The sequence below is a fragment of the Vespula pensylvanica genome, chromosome 6 (assembly GCF_014466175.1).
Source record: "Vespula pensylvanica isolate Volc-1 chromosome 6, ASM1446617v1, whole genome shotgun sequence".
Taxonomy (NCBI): domain Eukaryota; kingdom Metazoa; phylum Arthropoda; class Insecta; order Hymenoptera; family Vespidae; genus Vespula; species Vespula pensylvanica.
Genome location: NC_057690.1, coordinates 1,066,847 through 1,087,134, shown reverse-complemented (window position 1 = coordinate 1,087,134; position 20,288 = coordinate 1,066,847). Strand labels below are relative to the sequence as shown.

The window sequence follows — 20,288 nt, the reverse complement described above, 5'->3', positions numbered from 1 at the left end:
TATTTGTGCGAGATATATTACTCGAATTGTTCGAAAATATATTAAAGATATTAATTATCCGGAATATTTGGAAAACGAAGAAAAGCTTTTTGTCTCGTCATTTATTTAAAATAAATTGAAAAAAAAAAAAAGAAATGAACACTACAATTTAAAGTTAGATTAAAATCATAAGAAATGAGAAAACGAGCATTATATTTCGATGCACGTATATTTCGATTTATTAATAATAAGGTACAAAAGGATGCATTTATTAGATGTAAATAGAATATTAATTATTTTCACCCCATATCACACTTTCTAGCCAAGGGATATAATTGTAAACTCTGGTATATACTCCTGGAATATTGCTACCACATAATCTTCCTAAACTCGTAACACCAATGACATTATACATGCAATAATGTTCCTCGTTAAAAATCGCCAATGGACCACCACTGTCACCCTAAAATTTATACACGTAGATGAATATTTCGTTTGAAAATGAAATTTCATAATTTCATTTACCTGACAAGTGTCTTTTTTTAATCCACCAGCACAAAGTTGCCAATCACCAACGATGCCACGTAACAATTGAATATCTATACCATCGTTGAAACTTTCATTGCAAGATGATTGAGGTACGATATTTAAAGTGACCTTCAATAAATTATCCGATCCAGTTTCGTCTTCTACAATTAAAAAAGAATATATATATATATATATATATATATACACATATATATAACATACACAGGTATACATAATACATATTACGCATGTAATATATATCTTGTAATTAACTTTTTTTACTTCTATTTTTCTTCAACATATTTTTTCATTATTTCTCTACGAACATATTTTTCTTTTATTTATCTCTTTTTTTTTCTTAATCGATACTCACGCCAGTCTACCAAACCCCAACCGGTTGCGGTCGCTTTATTTTCAGGTGCATCTGGTAAAGTAGTTTGTAAACAAGCCGGTCTAACGTATGCGTTGAATTCCACGTTAGCTTCCAATTTGAAAAGTGCGATATCGTGATACTGCGAAGGTATTTTATATTTGGGATATCTAATTCTTTTGATTATTCTGTAATTTTTTGGTCTTGCGTTGTCGTCCGTTCTTGCCAGATTTAGATCGCCTACTCTAGCCCAACTAGCACCACCCCTAACAAATAAAAAATTTGTAAGAATTGTCGACGTGAAGTTTTGAATTGATTTAATCAAATTTAATAATAATTAATCCAAAACAAAAAGATAATAGAAAGAGAAAATAAAGTTTCTGTTTCTTTTTTAAATTAATAATTCGATTTAAATTTTGCTTACCAATCTTGTGAATATGTGCAATGGGCGGCTGTTAAAACGTATCTCTCGGAAACCAAAGTCCCACCACAATTCCAAAGAATACCTTCGCTACTGTCGTAACCGATTGCAACCATGTGAGGAAATTCTTTTGGAAGTGCTATAGTACCACCTACTATCAATGTCTTACCCTTAACACCGCATACCGAAATGTTGACTGGTTTTGCATTGAATGTTAAAAGTGGTGGATATTGAAGTTCATATACGTATTGAGAATATTCTTGACATTCTATTAGAGAAAAGATATATGTATATAATACACATGTACATAATACATATTTATATATATGTGTATGTATATGTGTGTTACTATTTTATCGGTAAATATTTTAAATATAAATTTATAAATTAAATATAAATATATATGTATATATATATATATTTAATATATAATTTTATAAATATATATTTAAACATATATTGATAATATATAATATATTCATAAATTAAATATACATTTCTTTCTGTTTTTCTTTTTGATGGAACAATATTTATGAATTCAATATTAACTCACTTGCTCGAGCAAGAGCACCTCGATCATTTTCATTAGGTTGCACTGGTCGTATTGTAGTAGTAGTGGTGGTAGTAGTAGTAGTAGTAGTAGTAGTAGTAGTTGACGTCGATGTTGTGTCACGATTAGATTGTCCATCCTTAGGACAACAAACAATGGGATCGAAATTCGAGTATCCACAAATACGTTCTGGTGGTTTTCCGGATAGTAACTCGTTATATATAACAGTACATTTCGGTAAAATTGTACAAATACCGCTGTTTCCATTTATCGAGCATCGACTTCCTGAATAAAAAAAAATAAAACAATGAACAAAAGATGTAACCACAAGGAACATGCGGTTAATGATAGAAGAAAAAAAAAAAAAAAAAGAAAAAAAACTTTGATCCTCGATAATTTTTAACTGGAAGATTAATTTTACCAAGTAAGGAAAAGAAATGAGGAAAGAAAAAAAAAATATATATATATATATACATACATATAAATAGACACATACCACAATATTTATTCAACGTTATCGCAAATTGAAAGTTGATGAAATCTTTATAGCTGTCCAAGTATAAAGCAGAAAAATACACAGAGAAACATTTTAATTATTTTTCAATTAAATTTGTTCTGTACATACATACATACATACATACATATATATATATATATATATATATATATATATATATATATCTTACTTTTACTTTGATATACGTATGAAGACTTCCAGGAAAATCGACGCGACATTTTGATTACACGTTCTGAATTATAAATCGTAGAAAAAAAAAAAAGAAGAAAAAAAAGAAACATTGATAAGAATGAAGTCAGAGTTTATTATAAAAACGGGAAAATCTGAGAAAGAATCTTTCCTTAAATACGTGGCGTCACGTTTTGACATAAGAAATAAACAGATCTCGCGTACAAATTACATTATTTTTTTCTTTCAATAAACGAGTAATTATTACCTTCGAAAAGTTGTCCCTCTGTTCGAAGAAAGATCAAAATAAAATGAACGATGAAGTTGATCCATGTTAATGTCACGGAAGACATCTTTGATCAGCAAAGAACTGAATGCACGAGCATCGAACTCTCTCTCTCTCTCTCTCTCTCTTTTTCTCTCTTATTCCTTCCTTCGTTAGATTCTTCCGACTCGTAGTAAATGTTCGTTACAACTGTTACTTCTACCAACTTCTTTCTTATTAACGTAGGTAACATTCCCATTTGCCCCACTACAGTCCCACCATTGGATAGAAAACCACTCGTCACACGATGGTAGGAGAATAGAACGTGCGTATCAAGAATCAGTATTTTAAATGACGACAATTCTTAATCTTTCGTAGGATCTATATATACAAAATTATCTTTTTCTATTTCTTTCTTAATTTCCTCATCTCGAAATATTTTGACGTCTTACGATATCTTCCTTTTTTCTCCGTCTTTTCTCTTTTATTTTGCTTCATTTTTTTCTTTCTTTCTTTCTTTTTTTTTTTTTTTTTTTTTTTTTTAGTTCACTTACCACCTCTTTTTCTTTCTTTTTTTTACTTTTCGAACCTTCGAGAGAAAAGAGGAAGAGGAAGAAGAACTTAAAAAAAAAAAAAAAAAAAAAAAGAAAGAAAGAAAGAAAGAACAAAAAAAGAAAACTTTTGCAGAAGAATATAAACCGTTCGTAGATATAAATAATTTTTCGTATTAATCTTAATTGAGCATAAATTTTGTTATGATTTATTGTAAACTATATATAGAAGAATAATGAGTTGTTTGTACTGAGAAAAATGAGGACAATACAGAGAAAGAGAGAAAGAGAGAGAGAGAGAGACAAGAAATATTTCTTAAAATAAAAGAGAAACATATTAAAAAAGACGTTCCTCAAAGATAAGCCACGTAATTTTATCGATTATTTATAACAGGTATGTTCATATCGCTAAATTAAGTACATAAATAAATATATTATCTTTGGTAAAAACGTGACTATGTTTTTAAATTGGAACAAATTTATCTTATTCTTTTCTTTTTCTTCTTCTTCCTTTTTGTCATACATTCTTTCCTCTTTTTATCGCGTTAAAAGAAATTTATTGAAATAAGACAAATAATTAATTGAAAAATTGAATAACTGCACTATTCATTCATTGGGACATATGATTTAATTGTAGGATACTATTAAATTATAGATCGTAATTTTCTCGAATAGAAGATACTAATTAATCATCTATACGTAGACATGTATGCACTGTTATAATTACCTTTGAGAGATCGTATCGAGGATCGTATCATGATTTATGCATATTTACGAGGAAGAAATCTAAACTATTTGGAACGTAGAAAAATTATGCTTAAAAAAAAAAAAAAAAAAAAAAGACAAAAATTGTTTCCTCATACGAAATAATTACTTCCAAGTTTTACATAATAGAATTTTTCTTGGTTATTTTTGATTATTTATTTTCCATATTTCAGTTCGCACGATAGATGGATTTATACGTTGGAAAATGTATTATGCATTATTTTCATTGTATTCTCGTAGAAGTTATCGTAATAATGATAATACTCGGTTGTAATTTATATACCAAATAATTTATTTATGATATGACCAAGGGAGAAATTATTGAAAAAGAAATTGATCGATCGATATAGATTTGATTTATGCGATTTTTAAATTCATCGTTTATACATTTAATTTTAGATATTGCATATCACACGTATATATATATATATTTTGTTTCTTTTTTTATCTTTGGCCTACTCTGGTATAATTTTTCAATTTTTCACGCATTAATTTGTATGTTAATTCATAGAATTATTATGGGACGTAAAAAAACAAATTTTTTTTCTCTCTCTCTCTCTCTCTCTCTTCTCTTCTTTTTCATAATAAAACCTCTAAAAAAAAAATAGAAAGAAAGAAAGAAAGAAAGAAAGAAAAAGGAAAAATAGATACCCGAGATATAAGTCAACGTGAAATCCATTGAGAGTTCTATAAATTTAATGATCGACGATTGAAACGTAGAATTTACAATCGCATATATTGCCTGGTTTTTATCATATGATAGAAAATTGTGTGTCAAACTGTTTAACTGTCGAACAATGTGGAAACTAATCTTAAGCCTGGTCTGTTTTTAATTAAGTTAATGACTTGAAAATCAAATGGTGTATATATATGTACATATATATATATATATATGTGTGTGTGTGTGTGTGTGTGCGTGTGCTATGTGTATATATATATATACATACAGATACTACTCGTTTTGCTCGTTAACGTTAATGTTCTATGGTTCTCTGTGATTAAGCTCGTTATCGGTTTCGATTAACGATTAAGATTAGAAGGATCGTGTAAAATGAGAAAAGATCGTTTCGTAAAATTACTTTTCAACGTGATTTCTCCTCCTCTATATTTAATCTTAGACCTCGAGAGCACGAACTACAGTGAAGTGATTTTCTTCGCAATCCGACGACATGAATCCTCGACGACAATTTTTATCGATTGTTATCGTCTCTTTTCTCGTTTTACATTGGAATATATCGTTTGTCGTTGCGATTGTCCGAAAATGTGAAAAGAGTTCGTCCATTTATTTTTTCTTATTTTAATTTTATCCGATACGGTGCTTTTCAAATTTTCAGAAATCATCATTCTCTCGCGTAATTTATTTTAAGATTGACGTATCACGGTCGAAGATATGTGTTTGTTGTTGCAATTTGTTCAACAAATTGAATACGATCTGTTAATTTACTTATTTATTTTTTTAATTCAATTTAATTTAATTTAATTTAATTTAATTCAATTGAACATTTATTTCATTCGGCGATTTTCAAACTATAGGAATCATCATTCTCTCATCGATCATGATTCGCGATAGATGTTTGTTGATTTTATTAATTACAGTGAAATTCGAATTGGAATGAATGTAAAATTTGAAAACCATTAATAATCGCTGTAACCTGTTATCATTCAGTTCTCAATTGAAACGAATATCTTGTGCATAAGATTAACGGGATATTCTTCGATTAGTTCTCCTCTTGTTCCATAAACATTTCTCATTGCGACGATCTTTCCATAGAATGCGAGGAATACGGCAAACTGGTTTATGAAATTGAGGCTTCGCCTGTCCTTCGAATCGGAGCCGGTTCCAATGTTGTTTCCCGTTGTGCTATCGTCGAGACACCATTAATCGTTGGTGGTATTAAAGCTAAAATGGCCGAATTCCCTCATATGGTGAGTGAAAGTTCAAAAAAGAAAATAAATTAAATCGATTCAAAATTCGTTTTGTATTTCATTTGTCTTTGTCAGAAAAAAAAATGACAAAAGATACAGTTTCCTTTCGATAATTATCATACAATTATTTTTAATAATAATAATTTTAATAATAATAATAATAATAATAATAATAATAATAAACATAATAATAATTTAATTTAATTAATAATAATAATATAATTTTACGTATGCAATACACACAGAATATTGACGAAAAATTCATATATATATATATATATATATATATATATATATGGTTTTAAAAATTAATTTGATTTTTTTTCTCGACTAATTACACTAATTTTTTTGTTTTCTTTTTTTTTTTTTTTATTTTAAGAAACTTCGTCTCGTAGTTTTGTAGTTTTATACATTTGAAAAAATCGAAATAGTTAGCCCAAAAAGTTTTTGAAATGTATAATTGATTTATAAAATCATTTGGAAGCTTTTGTACTAAGCCAGTAATGATTATTAATTCTTTATTATTATTGCGATTAATTAAATCATTTTTTTATATCTGCAGGCTGTAATTGGATTTGGTAGGAACTTATCAGATGTGTCATGGTTATGCGGAGGAAGTATCATTTCGGAGAGATATATCCTAACCGCTGCTCACTGTTTGGAATCACGCGACAAGTATTATCATAGTCACGAGATAATATATTTTCTAATTGGTTGGATTATGTACATACACTATCACACGAGTATCATATAACGTTATATCAAGAGAAAGAGAGAGAGAAAGAGAGAAAGAGAGAATGCAATTTTTTGTTCTTTTCTTCTTTTTTTTTTTTTTTTATTCTCTCGACCTTTTACTCAGCAATAGTTAATGGTTATCTACAAAAAGAGATTAGTTAGAAATTAGCAAATGAAATATTAACTGAGAAAAATAGAATGATTAGAATTTAACGAAGTAATAAATCTGTCTTAATTAAGTGAGAATGATAGTATCGTAAAAAAAAGGAAAAAAAAATTATAATTTTCTCTCTCTCTCTCTCTCTCTCTCTCTCTCTCTCTCTCTCTCTTACTCTTTCGCTTTGTTTAAAGCGAAACAGAGATAGAGAATGTGATATTAGAAGACTAATAATTAATATTACAATGCTCATCATCCATATCACTAGTAGTCACTGATATCTCTGTTATTTCTCTGCGTTTGTTTCTGTGTTTGTGCGAGTCATTTTGCATGAAATTTTTCGAAAATTTCACCAACTCTTTCTTATTTTTTCTTATTAATTCGACTTTCATCTTTTATGTCATAGTGCGTTGCAAGAAAAAAATAGTCAATGTAAAGGTCATTACGCAACGTTACGGTACCTTGAGTTCGAAACGCATACATGTTTCTGTTCTATAATATATGTAAAATACATAGGCAATTATGAAAATAATAATGGTGTAATCAATCGATCATTGCTTGACTTTATAAAACTTTTATAATGGGTAATAGAAACTAGTCATTCTTTCTTTTTTTTTTTTTTGCTCTTTTTATAATTTTTTGTTCTGGAATTGTAACACTTTTCTATAAAACAATTTATTAAAAATTCGAACATTTAATTTTGCACGGTTCAATTAATTAATCATTGTTGGATCTGTAAAATTTTTTTATGGATAATATTCGCTTATATCCTTTTTTTTAAACAATTCTTTTTTCTTCACGAACGCTATTTTTTTCTTATGAAATAATTTATCGAGAATTTACACTTTGCATGATACAATTAATTAATCATTGCTGAGCCAATTTTTTGGTGGACAATAATAGGATTTTTCTTTTTCTTTGAAAAAAAATTTTTTTTTTTCTTTAAAAACGCCTTATCGTTATTTTTTTTCTCCCGTGAAAGAATTTCTTAGAAATTCGAACGTATAAATTACAGTGGGCCGGCTGTAATGGTACGAGTTGGTATCACGAATTTAGAGATAAGAGAGGATAATTTCCAAGAGAGAAAAATAATACGTAGAACAAAGCATCCGGATTATCAATTGCCAGCTAAATATCACGACTTGGGTTTGATTGAATTGGATCATCCTTTGGAATTGAATTCAAACGTTAGGCCGGCCTGTCTTGAAACGAATTTTCAACCACCAGAAAAACAAGCTATTGCAACTGGATTTGGTAAAACGTCTTACGGTTGGTGATGAATAATATTCAAAGTACCAATATACAAATCTCTGGTGCAAGAACACGATATATCTAAAATTTTCAAAATAACGTTTATTCAACGCTTATGTTTCATTTCTAACGTCATTTGTTTCGTTATAGTCTTAACAAATGTTAGAATATTATATTTCTTCGATACGAGATCTACCAACGTTTTCATATTATTTAATTTTCGAGAAACAAACAAGTTTGAACGTAGAATTCAATAAACGCTTTTGAAGTCAATATCTCACAAGGTTACTAACAAATTTTTACATGTATACACGAGTTAGAGATATACTTGCTTTCGTTTTAGATTGACAAGAAAAAAGGAAAAAAAGAAGAAGGACACAAAGTAGAATGTTTGAAATTAAAAATTTTATCAATGATCGGTCGTTGTAATCGTTTAGAGAGATTCTTTAATAAAACATAATGTCTATATACCTGCGTATATAATAATTGAAATAATTTTCATTTTCGTTCTTTCAGACGCGATGTCGACAAACAAGGATCTAATGAAAGTGCAATTAGATTATATAACCGAAGTATCTTGTAAAAAAAGTTATCGATTCGATTTAGGTCGCCGTTATTTGCCTAAAGGATTCATACGAAATTTTCTTTGTGCCGGAATAATAGAGGGTGGTAAAGATACGTGTCAGGTAATTATGCTCAGCATAACTAGCAACGAATATTATAGAAATTATTTTTCATTAATTAAAGTAATTAAATAATTAAAAATTATTAATTATTTTCTAATTGATAAATATTATGTTAATTAAGAAAAAATTACAACTGATAGATAACATTTTTTACATACTTTTCCCTCGTCGATCTTTTTTCTATTTTTATTTTTATTTTTATTTTTTTAGGGTGACAGTGGTGGACCATTGCAAAGAGTACTTGCCCGTCCTTACTGCACTTATAGCATCGTTGGAGTAACAAGTTTCGGAAAATTTTGCGCAATGAAAAATTCACCGGCTATATACACCCGTGTCAGTTCATATTTGGATTGGATCGAATCGATAGTATGGCCATAATTACGAATGATATTATGATAAACGTATGACAAAAGGAAACATAATTATTCGTTTTTACATTCTTTTTTTCATTTTTTATTTTTTATTCCTTTTATTTCTTTTCTTTTATTGCAAGAACTTCCTTGTAGCCTTCTTGTATTTAGCTTGTATTTACAAATTCGATTCCCATAATATAAGCATGCATACAAATAACGTTCGATAAAAATATATGTGTATATATATATATATGTTTGTGTATGTGTATGAATGTTTGTGTTTGTATGTGTATAATATATACAACAAAAATAAAACATAATTATTCGCTCATAAAAATAAAAATAATATAATAATAATAATAATAATAATAATAATAATAATAATAATAATAAAATTAATTAATAACGATGATACAATCACGAGGTCGATGATTTATTGTAACGTAACGCAGATAACATAAATCTAAAGTAACAGAACTAATTATATATATATATATCGTCCATTGAAGTTTAGTTTAAAGTATATATATATATATAAAAAGAAAGAAAAAAAAATTAAAAAAAAAACAAAATAATAATAATAATAATAATAATAATAATAATAATAATAATAAAACAAAACCAAATAAAAACGAACAAATTCTAATATAGCCAATACGGCGTATGTGCGTATTCTCATAAATGCACACGCTCGTTCATATAAGAAAAATGAAAAAAGGAATAATATGAATAGGATTAAAAAAAAATATGTTTGTTGTGTGTATGTGTGGTGCGTGTGTTTAAGAACAATCTATTGGCAATGTTTTTTTTTCTTTTTTCACTCTTCACGCTCCTCTTAGATGTTACATAATCGTCGATGTAACTTCATTACAGAGTTACATAAATAAAACTTGTACAAAAAGATCGATCTCATTGTGGTTATATTTTTATTAGAAATAATGCTAATTCGAACGTTATGTTAATGCTTATGTATATATGTTTTTGCATATGTTATGTGTGTGTGTGTGTGTGTGTGTGTCTGTATGTATATTAATGGATATATGTAGGTATATATGTTTCTCATAAGCTCAATTATGCTTGGTAAAAGTTTTATCAAACCACGTTCCCAAAATGTTCACATTATACATACATTATTTACAATATATTATATATGTATATGTATATGTATATATATATGTGTATATATATATATATATAGTTAATGAGGATTATCAGTCTTACGGCTCTCATAAAATGGGGAGAAGAAAAAATAATAATATACAGATATTGATATATATATGTGTGTGTGTGTATGTGTATATATATATATATATACACATACATACACACATATATAAATAGATAGTTAAATGAAACGAAATTGTAGAATCTTTATATATGTATATATATACATATATATCTGTATATATATATGTGTGTGTGTGTGTGTGTGTGTATAAACATGACGTTTCAAACGCATAGTAATTATTCGAAATAATGGTATCTTATGGGGTTGTATATATACATGTAAATCTAAAATCAAAGGAATATATATATATACATATATATATATATATATATATATATATATAAAGATTCAACAATTTCGTTTCCTTTAACATTTTCTCTTGTTTACGTCTGACATAATCGAATATGGTCGTAACAATGTAAGGAAAAAAAAAAAAAAAGAAGAAGAATTGCTTCGAAAGCTCCGAATAATTAACATTCGTGAACGACATTATTTAACAGATTATATATGTATTAACGTCGGACTCTTTAAGTCGAAAATTAAAACTCGCAAATACATTGTTCGATTTGATTTGAAGAATCGTTCGATTTACAATCGTTGTTCGTTTAAAAAAACTATATATAATATAATCTTAACATTGTTCTATCGGTTATTAGTGAAAATCACATTATTTTGCAATGGCCATACCCATATACACATGTATGTATTTACTGCAAACAAATATACCAACACTTATCAACAACTTATTAAAAAATAGATAGATATATTTCTATAAGTATAATCGAGCTTTTTAAAATTACGAATAAGTTAAGAGGACAGCTGATATTGAGAATTAGTTTTCGGGCGCATGAAAATATTATAAATGTATAATTCGAAAAAGTAACGTGGATTTTTTTTTTTCTTTTTTTTTTCGTTTCTTTCTCGTCGATTCATTTGTTGGTACTTTTATTTCTCTTTTTCTTTTTTTTTCCGAACCGCCGCAAGAAAAAAAAATTTTTTTCTTGGGCTTTTTTTGTCTATGCGATGTGTACGAGAAACGGTAAAAAGAAAGAAAAAAAAAAAAAAAAGAAAAAAGAAAAAGACATTACTCTTATACAATACACGGAGCAGCTTACGCAAAGTGAATAACATTTCTTTAATAAATTATAAACTCGTCGTTTTTTGTATGTATGTATGTGTGTATATATATATATATATGTATGTATCGCGTATATGCTCGCCATTTTTTAAATAGCAAGTAGAATAAGAAGAAATATTATCTGGTATGTAACAAACGAAAAAAATATCCATCTAATTTGAACGTGGCCTTTTGAAACTATGATCGACCTATTTTTTCCTTTTAAAATGATATATATATATATAAATATAAATATAAATATATATATATAATATATCGTATTAGATGGTTAGTTGATTAAAAAGAGAAATTATATATATATATATCATAAAATTATTACGGAGAACGAATTATTATTATTTATCATTAAGAAATAAACAACGCAGAACGTAGAATTTAATTCGCTGATTAATCTACAACATTTAGAACAAAAAATATTAACAAGAAAGAAGAAGAAGAAGAAGAAGAAGAAGAAGAAGAAGAAAAAGTAGAAAAATTAATCATCAAAATTATCTACGCAAAGAAGATTCTATGAATCTAATGAGCAAAATAATATGACCGTCAGTTTATTTTAAAAATATATATATATATAAAAAGAAAAAGAATTAAAAAAAAATAGAAAAAAGAATAAAAAAAAGAAAAAAAAAATAGGGAAAAAAGAAATATATTGGAATAAGAACAGCAAAATGATATCCATCTAAGAAGATCCACTAAAACGATTTCTAAAGGTAAATAAACATTCTCTTAAAATGATCGCACACTTGATTACGCGTAATCGATTAATTGATATTCGCACTTGTCTCGACGATGCGTGGCACATTGTATTTTATATTATTTTCTGAATTAAAAAAAAAAAAAAAAAAAAAAAAAAAAAAGGAAAAGGAAAGAAAAAAGAAGATCTCGTTGAGCGTTGAACAAACTTCGAAATAAATATTCGAAGACGAGATCAACGAGCATTGTCTATTGCGTTCTATCGTATTATATAATAAGATTGAATAAAATAATATACGATTAACAAGTACCTATATCTATATGTATATACTTCCTAAAATAATAATCGTTAAGGAAGAACGATAACAAGTGGTAGGCAGTTTTACTCGTTTCACTACTCGTTTAATGCTTTTTTTTTCTCTTTTCTTTTTCTTTTTTTTTTTTTTTGATTTTTATTTTTTGTCTTCTTTTTTTTCCTCTCATCAGGACGAAAAAAGTGAGCGAGAGAAAGAAAGAGAGAGAGAGAGAGAGAGAGAGAGAGAGAGAGAGAGAGAGTGAAAAGAAAGAAAGAGAAAGAAAGATAGAAAGAGAAAGAGAAAGAGAGAAAGAGTAGGAGAGATATATTAGAACAACACATAATTGCACACGAGTTTCTTATATTCTATTATATTATATAAATCTGCACTTTTTTTAGGAACTTTGATATAAAATGTATCTATATATATATATATATATATATGTGCGTGTATATATATATTATATTAAAGAAAGGATCCACCCTCTCTCTCTCTCTTTTTATCTCTCTCTCTCTCTCTCTCTCTCTCTCTCTCTCTCTCTCTCTCTCTCTCTCTCTTTCTCTCTCTCTTTCTCTGTATTTTCTTTTTCATATTCAATTCAAACACACGACGTTCTAATCGATTTGTCAAAAACAAAAAATAAAAATCGTATTGAACACAATATCAAATTATCATAGACAGTACACAGTAGGTCTTAATAATTATAAGTAACGAAAAAGATTTTATGCGTCGAATCAAAAGAAAAAAAGAAATAAATAAATGAAATAAAATTAAAAAAAAAAATAAATAAAAAAAAAAAAGGAAGATAGAAAAATAATAAAAAAGAGAAAAAGCATCGGCGCGTTTATACTCGCCGAGATTAGACACCAGCGTCTTCTGGAATATATCGTAGCCATATTTTTCTTCTCCTTTCTCTCTTTCTCTCACTCTCTCTTTTTCGTACGTATGTATGTGTGCGTGCGTGTGGATGCGCGTGTATGTGACGCGTTTTTTACGCTCTATTTAACTTTTACATTGATTCTCTCTCTCTCTCTCTCTCTCCCTCTCCCCCCCTCTCTCTCTCTCTCTATTTCGTAGTCAATGAATGGACTCTTCCTCTTCGTTCTCTGAAAACAAAAATATTGATAACTAAAAGAAAACATTTAGCGTATTTGGGAGAAAACAAGAAAAAAAAAAAAGGAAAGAAATATATTTTTGTGTCCTCGGACATGAGAATAAGAAATACATTAAAGAAACATTAAAGAAACAAAAAAAAAAAAAAAGATAAATAAATAAATAAATAAAAAAATAGACGTATACAAGAAAAACGTTAAAAGAAAGGAGACACACATAGAACGAAGAGGAGATATTTTTTTACCTTTCTCTTTTTCTATTTTCACGCACCATTCGATCGTGTAATTTCTGTTTTCTTTTTTATTTAGTTTTATATTCATTTTTTTTCTCTCTCGATACATTCAACTTAGGTCGCAACTATAATATGAGAACAATCCTTGATATTAATCCGTCTATACGTTAGACGGAAAGTAAGCTTCCAACAAAATAAATTAAAACCCAGCCGAGTTCTCATAATCATATATAGAAGATTTTTTTTTCTTTTTTTTTTTGAATAGAAATCGAAAGAGAAAAGTAAAAAAAAAAAAAAAGAATATTTTTTTCCCAATGGACGGAATTTGAAATTATATTATCAAAGTGATCACCGGTATGATTATTGGCAGAGAGAGTGAACAAAGGATGAAAAAAAAATATGCTAACGATAATAACAATAATAATAATAATAATAATAATAATAATAATAATAATAATAATAATAATAACAATAAAAACAATAATCAAAACCAAACGAACGAAAGAAAAGAAAACAATAGAAAAGAAATCCTGAATTTAAGAAAGAGATTTATAATTGCAATTGCAGTTGCAATTGCAGTTATTGCAGTTTATGTCTGTCTGGTTCGTGCGATCTTCATGTTATCGACAAATTTCAATCTTTCTTCAACAGAAGACAGGTATGTATCTTTTTCTCTTTCTTTCTTTTTCTCTTCCATCCTTTCTCTCTCTTTATTTCTCTTTTTCTTTCTCTCTCTGTCTTGTGAGTTTCGTGCTCCATTGTAAACGTTAATCTCGAAATTCCGAACAGCACAGTTGCCTTTCCGCTTTACAATACGCCTTGTTCGTCCACGAGATATCGAGGTCGTTTGTTTCGGATCTCTTTCACTTTTACATTTTCCCTTTCTTTCTCTCTCTCTCTCTCTCTCTCTCTCTCTCTTGTGTGTGCATGTGTGAGTGTATGTATACAAGTATATATTTATATATATATACATATACATATATATTGTTATCTTTCATATTATTTCTTTCTCTATCCTGTAACTCTATTATCTCTCTCTCTCTCTCTCTCTCTCTTCCTTTCTCTAACGATAGAGTCAATATATACATATATATACATATACACACACACATATATATATATATATATCTTGTAATAGTAGCTTTTCGAAAGATAACACGTATTATATATATATATATATATATATATATATATATATATATATATTATAACGTGTAGATGTAGTTGTAGTAGTAGTAGAAATAGTAGTAGTAATGTAGTAATAGAAGAATAGTAGTATAACTCAAGCGATACATGCTTAAAGCAAGATATACATGTAATGCTTCTTTAAATTCTTTTCTTCCTCTCTCTCTCTCTCTCTCTCTCTCTCTCTCTCTCTCTATCTGTCTGTCTGTATCTTTCTCTCTCTCTTTTTCTGTTTTTGTATGTATATGTATATATATGTATGTATGTGTGTATATATACATACATATACATATGCACACGTACAAAATATAAGTTTCATTGACGCGTAAAAAATTTCATTGAGGAACCAAGAATTACAATCACGTCGCATATATTTATATGTCGTATGTATATTTATATATACATACATATGTCCGTATATATGAACGTACGTATTTACATACGTACGTGTAATAAGCGATATAATTAATTAATTAACATGTCGTCTCGAATTATTTTCGCACTAGTCATTCGTTTTTATATCCCTGCCGACGAGATGTACATTTAATAAATATGTACGTATGTGTGTGTTTGTATGTATATATATATATATATATATATATATATATATATATATATATATAAAGGGTAATGACTCGTGGTATTTATATTTACATATTATATATATATATATATATATATATATATATTTATTATATATATATATATTTATTTTAGTTGAGTAATTTCATCAAAATAGTTGATGCAAAAGCATTTGAAATCAGCCCTCTTTTTTTTTCTTTTTCTTTTGTATTTTTTTTTTTTTTAAAGCACCTGGCAAAAAATTTACAATCTCTTCTTCTTCTTCTTCCTTTTTTTTTTTTCTTTTACTTCTTCTTATCCACTTAATTTTCTTTTTTTAATTTCACATGCATGCATGCACGTGTAAATGTATCCGTGTATATGTTTGTGCATGTGTGTGTTATTTTTTCTTTTCTATCTTATTTATTTTTTTTTGAACATGTTCGCTAGTAAAGGTGTCTCTTGTTCAAGGTCGGTCACTTGCTTGAGGAACAACACACTTCAATAAGAATAACGCGTGCGAACTAAAAAGTAATATGTACACGCATGTACATATATATGCGTGTGTATATATATATATATATATATGTACACATTATTTTTATGTATGTGAATATATATACATTTTATTTCTACGCATAGAAGCAGCACTTTTTTTTCTTTTTGCTCTAACAGATCTCTCTCTCTCTCTCTCTCTCTCTTTCTCTCTCAAGGTCGACAATAATACCTTGCTATATTTACATATACACCATCATAATCGTTACGTTAAAACACGAATAATTGGCACATCAAAGCAATGGGATTATTCAACAGGACATCGCGTGTCATTATGCGTGGAAGTTCAAAACGAATCTCGACGTTGCTTCATTTTTTTTTCATCTTCATTTTTTTTATCACTGAAACATGTATGTGTATATATATATATGTGTGTATATATATATATACACACACACGCGTGTATCTCTCGACTCCCTTCTTTCTTTGATTTTCGAAGGAAAACGTAAATGTTATATTTTTATTCTATAATTCTTATTATATATAGGTACGTATCTCACGATAGGATATCGTTGGTTAGATATAAAGAAGGAAGGTCATAAGCAAAGACTTAGAAGAGAAGGATGGAAGAAAGAGATTAAAAATTAAAGGATAGCGTGAAATAAAGTCAACGTGATAGAAAATATATACAGATATAATTATATATATATATATATTTATACACATATATGTATACATATATATATATATATATATATATATATATATATTATATCAAAGGGTGATAAACGACGAGAACAACGAGATTTGTTTCACACGAATCGACTCACCAGAAGGATTTTGCATTTGTAATTAAAAACTTATCTCCCTTTTCTTCAGGCAGGTTACAGGAACGGAAGGAAACAAGAAAAATAAAAAAAAAAAAGAAAAAAGAAAAAAGAAAATTAGGAGAAGAAAGAGGAAGGCGATGATGGATATATATACATATATATATATATATATGTTTGTGTGTATATATATAAATATATATATCGAGAAGAAAGCACACGTGACGATGGCCGGACTTAGCAAACAAGTAGTAGTATGCGGAACTTGTTTCAACGGATCGGACGACGGACTATGTCCGATCATTTGCCGAGCTTACTCTCCTACAGCTAATTAATTCTGATTTCTGATTATCTCCAGTGGTAAATGATGCTGTCCCCCAATCCCCGCTGCACTTGCTATCTGTAAACACACATATCGAATTAATTTTATTAATTAGAATAAATTTATTGGTTAAATAACAAAGTTTCAATGGCCAATAGTGTATCAAAATATTTTTATATTTTGATAATTACTAAAAGTTATATAATATTATATATATATATATATATATATATAAAATAGAATTATCAAAATTTACGTAATATATATATTATATAATATTATGTAATTATATTAGTATAAATATTATTATGGTAACTCTATATAGTATTACATTATACTAATCATTATTACATCCTACTATGTATATATATATATATATATATGTACAATTATTATTATAAAATATAATCAACATATGATGTAATAAATAAATTTGTATACACAAGTACACCCACTCAAGCGCATACTCGAGCACGTACAAAAACAATCTATATATAAATTATATTTCTTTTACGAAAAATAATTTTACGACGATGCATTTCGAAAAGAAAAAAGAAATGAAAGAGAGAGACAGAAAGAAAAAGAGAGAAAGAGAAAAAAGAGGGGGGGGGGAAAAAAAGCAAAGTGTATCCAAGATGGAAAGAGATGAAGTGCAATAAGGACGAGGCACTCGAGTGAAGATTACTTCGAACGACCCACGCGTCTAGACGTCTTAAACTTTTTACGGTGGTCGCACGAGGCGTGGTATATGATGCGAATGTTCTGCAGTTGCTCCGCATACTCCTGTATATACATATATATATATATATATATATATATATATATATACATATGTATGTATATATGTATGCACGTATGCATGTATCTATATGTGTAGATATGTACGTATGTATATATGATCCAGTGCCACCACTTTTCAACCACGCCTCACGACCAATACATAAACATACACACACGTACGTACAGATATATACATAAACACATACACTGTTATATCCTGGATATACTTCGTCCTCGATATCCCTGATACGTCCGGACGTACGTACATACATCTATTACATACATAAGTTTATTTTGTATTCTTTTCTCGATCTTATTTTACAATACGTATATAAGATGAATACAAATTTAAAATTCTTTCGATCAATTTTTATTTTTTATAATTCCATTGTATCATTTATAAAAAAGATATATATATATATGTACGTTCGTGTGTTCGTGTGTGTGATATTTATGTATATATAGAAAAAAAAAAAAAAATCGAAGCTTCAAAACGACGATGATTCAATTTTGATTTTCTATTCTGTTTATAAAGAAAAAAAAAAAAAATTGTTATTCGATACAATGTATCGAACTTTCAAGACGTTTAAGAATAATTTTGAAAATAGGACGTATAGACCTAAAACAGAAGTATACATTTTGTCGATATTCGTGAAAAGAAAAAGAGGATAGTCATAATTAAATAAGAGATACATATACATTACGACGAACAAGCATTTCGAAAAAAAATATTTTTCTATCACGTATCAAGAATATCTCCATAAGAAAAATATACACGTACACATACGCATACGCGATTTAATACATACACACATACACCGTAGTATTATTATCCGAGCTAATATAAACTCGCGAAATAAAATCGAAAGTCTTTCTTCTCTTGCAATGACGTTTTACACAGAAGAGAAGAAAACTAGGAGTAGGAGGGGAGGAGAAGGAGGAAGAGAAAGAAAGTTATTGTTACGTTAAAAATGCACAACGATAGCAACAATAAAAAAAATTGTAAAGTAGGTTAACGCGTTTCGGCGGGTTAACATTTCGCAATCGCAATGCCATCGAATTTTCGAGTTAAGAATCCAAATTGAGTTCGTACTAAACTATCTACGTTCAACCTATATTCGCAAGGTTTAACGCCTGAGGCGAGTCGAGTAAGATGTCAAGGGTAAGAAAAATCGCACGGTGTACATTTTGATCAGTATATATATGTATGTATGTATGATGTTTAGAATGTTAGTGTCCAACGTCGCATTAAAACGTTTCCTAGATCCGTTCAGGAAGACTGGCAGTAGGCCAAGGATCTCCTTTTAACGTATTCATCACTGAAACTAGTTTATATCTGGAACAGTTCCTTTCAACGAATTATTATTAAGGAATTATTAATGTTATTACGAAAATTACATAACGCGTAAAGTTTTTATGATAATTATTATATATGAAATAATACAAAAGCCAGATCCGAAAGTTTTCACGTAATTTCATTTTTAGTAATCACTCGCCCTCCTTTTTTCTCTTTTTCGAGAGATTCGATTTGATTTAAAAAATTGACATTTTCCTTTTAAATCGTAGAAAGGAAGAATAAGATCATCGGCATAGAAAGCGTCAGAGAAGAATTAATTTTTGAGTGAAATCACTTATCAAGAAATTTTCTATTCATTTCGCGGAAACACGATTGATGTTCCAAATAATAATACCTAACTATTTTTGTAAGCTGATGAATCATATAACAGGAATGATTCATTGTAACGCGATCAAATTAGTATCGGAAAACTCTTGGCATATTTGAAAAGTGCCAACGAGTCGGGTAAGTATAGTCACGCTATACGATTAATTTGAACGTAAAATTCGTACGGAATAAGAATGTGTTGAAATTTCGAAAGATTATTTTGGCATGTGAACCGAAATGAGTTTGCGGTCCTTTAAATAGAATTTACTTCTTCCGGTTTTGTTCGATCGACTTCGTGTTTCGTGTGAGAGATAAAACAAAAGGAAAAAAGAAGGGAAAAGAAAAGAAAAAGAGAAGAAGAAAAGAAAAAAAAAAAAAAGAAAAGTCATCAAAAGAAACCGGACACAATCGATGCTCAGTCACGATGGGATTTGTAGAATATAAACGATAGATCGGTTAGATGAAATCAGCTGGTAATATTCGTTCGTTCTAACGGCGACCTTAGGTAAAGGCGATTAGAGTCGCACGAGTGTCTT

General features: G+C 28.3%; 3 protein-coding genes across 5 annotated transcripts in view; 1 reads left to right on the top strand and 2 right to left on the bottom strand.

Moving 5' to 3' along the window:
* Positions 1-189: 189 nt before the first annotated feature.
* Positions 190-2,937, bottom strand: LOC122630174 (serine protease snake-like). Its single transcript, XM_043814381.1, has 6 exons — positions 2,802-2,937; positions 1,852-2,133; positions 1,302-1,566; positions 881-1,143; positions 505-668; positions 190-442 (listed from the first exon to the last, which is right to left on the bottom strand). Exons 1-6 carry the CDS (start codon positions 2,884-2,886, stop codon positions 269-271), a joined length of 1,233 nt encoding a protein of 410 aa, XP_043670316.1. The 5' UTR covers positions 2,887-2,937; the 3' UTR covers positions 190-268.
* A 2,310-nt stretch (positions 2,938-5,247) lies between these two features.
* On the top strand, positions 5,248-9,499 carry LOC122630060 (serine protease snake-like). The gene is made up of 6 exons (XM_043814111.1): positions 5,248-5,386; positions 5,886-6,040; positions 6,603-6,715; positions 7,948-8,201; positions 8,700-8,869; positions 9,080-9,499. Exons 1-6 carry the CDS (start codon positions 5,284-5,286, stop codon positions 9,245-9,247), a joined length of 963 nt encoding a protein of 320 aa, XP_043670046.1. The 5' UTR covers positions 5,248-5,283; the 3' UTR covers positions 9,248-9,499.
* A 6,581-nt stretch (positions 9,500-16,080) lies between these two features.
* The window catches only part of LOC122630057 (protein phosphatase 1 regulatory subunit 3B), a 43,669-nt gene continuing 39,461 nt past the window's right edge, over positions 16,081-20,288 (bottom strand). For all 3 annotated transcript variants that reach the window (XM_043814104.1, XM_043814102.1, XM_043814103.1), the window contains exon 5: positions 16,081-17,387. The gene's annotated coding sequence lies outside the window, so the exon portion shown is untranslated. The remainder of the gene's footprint in view (positions 17,388-20,288) is intronic.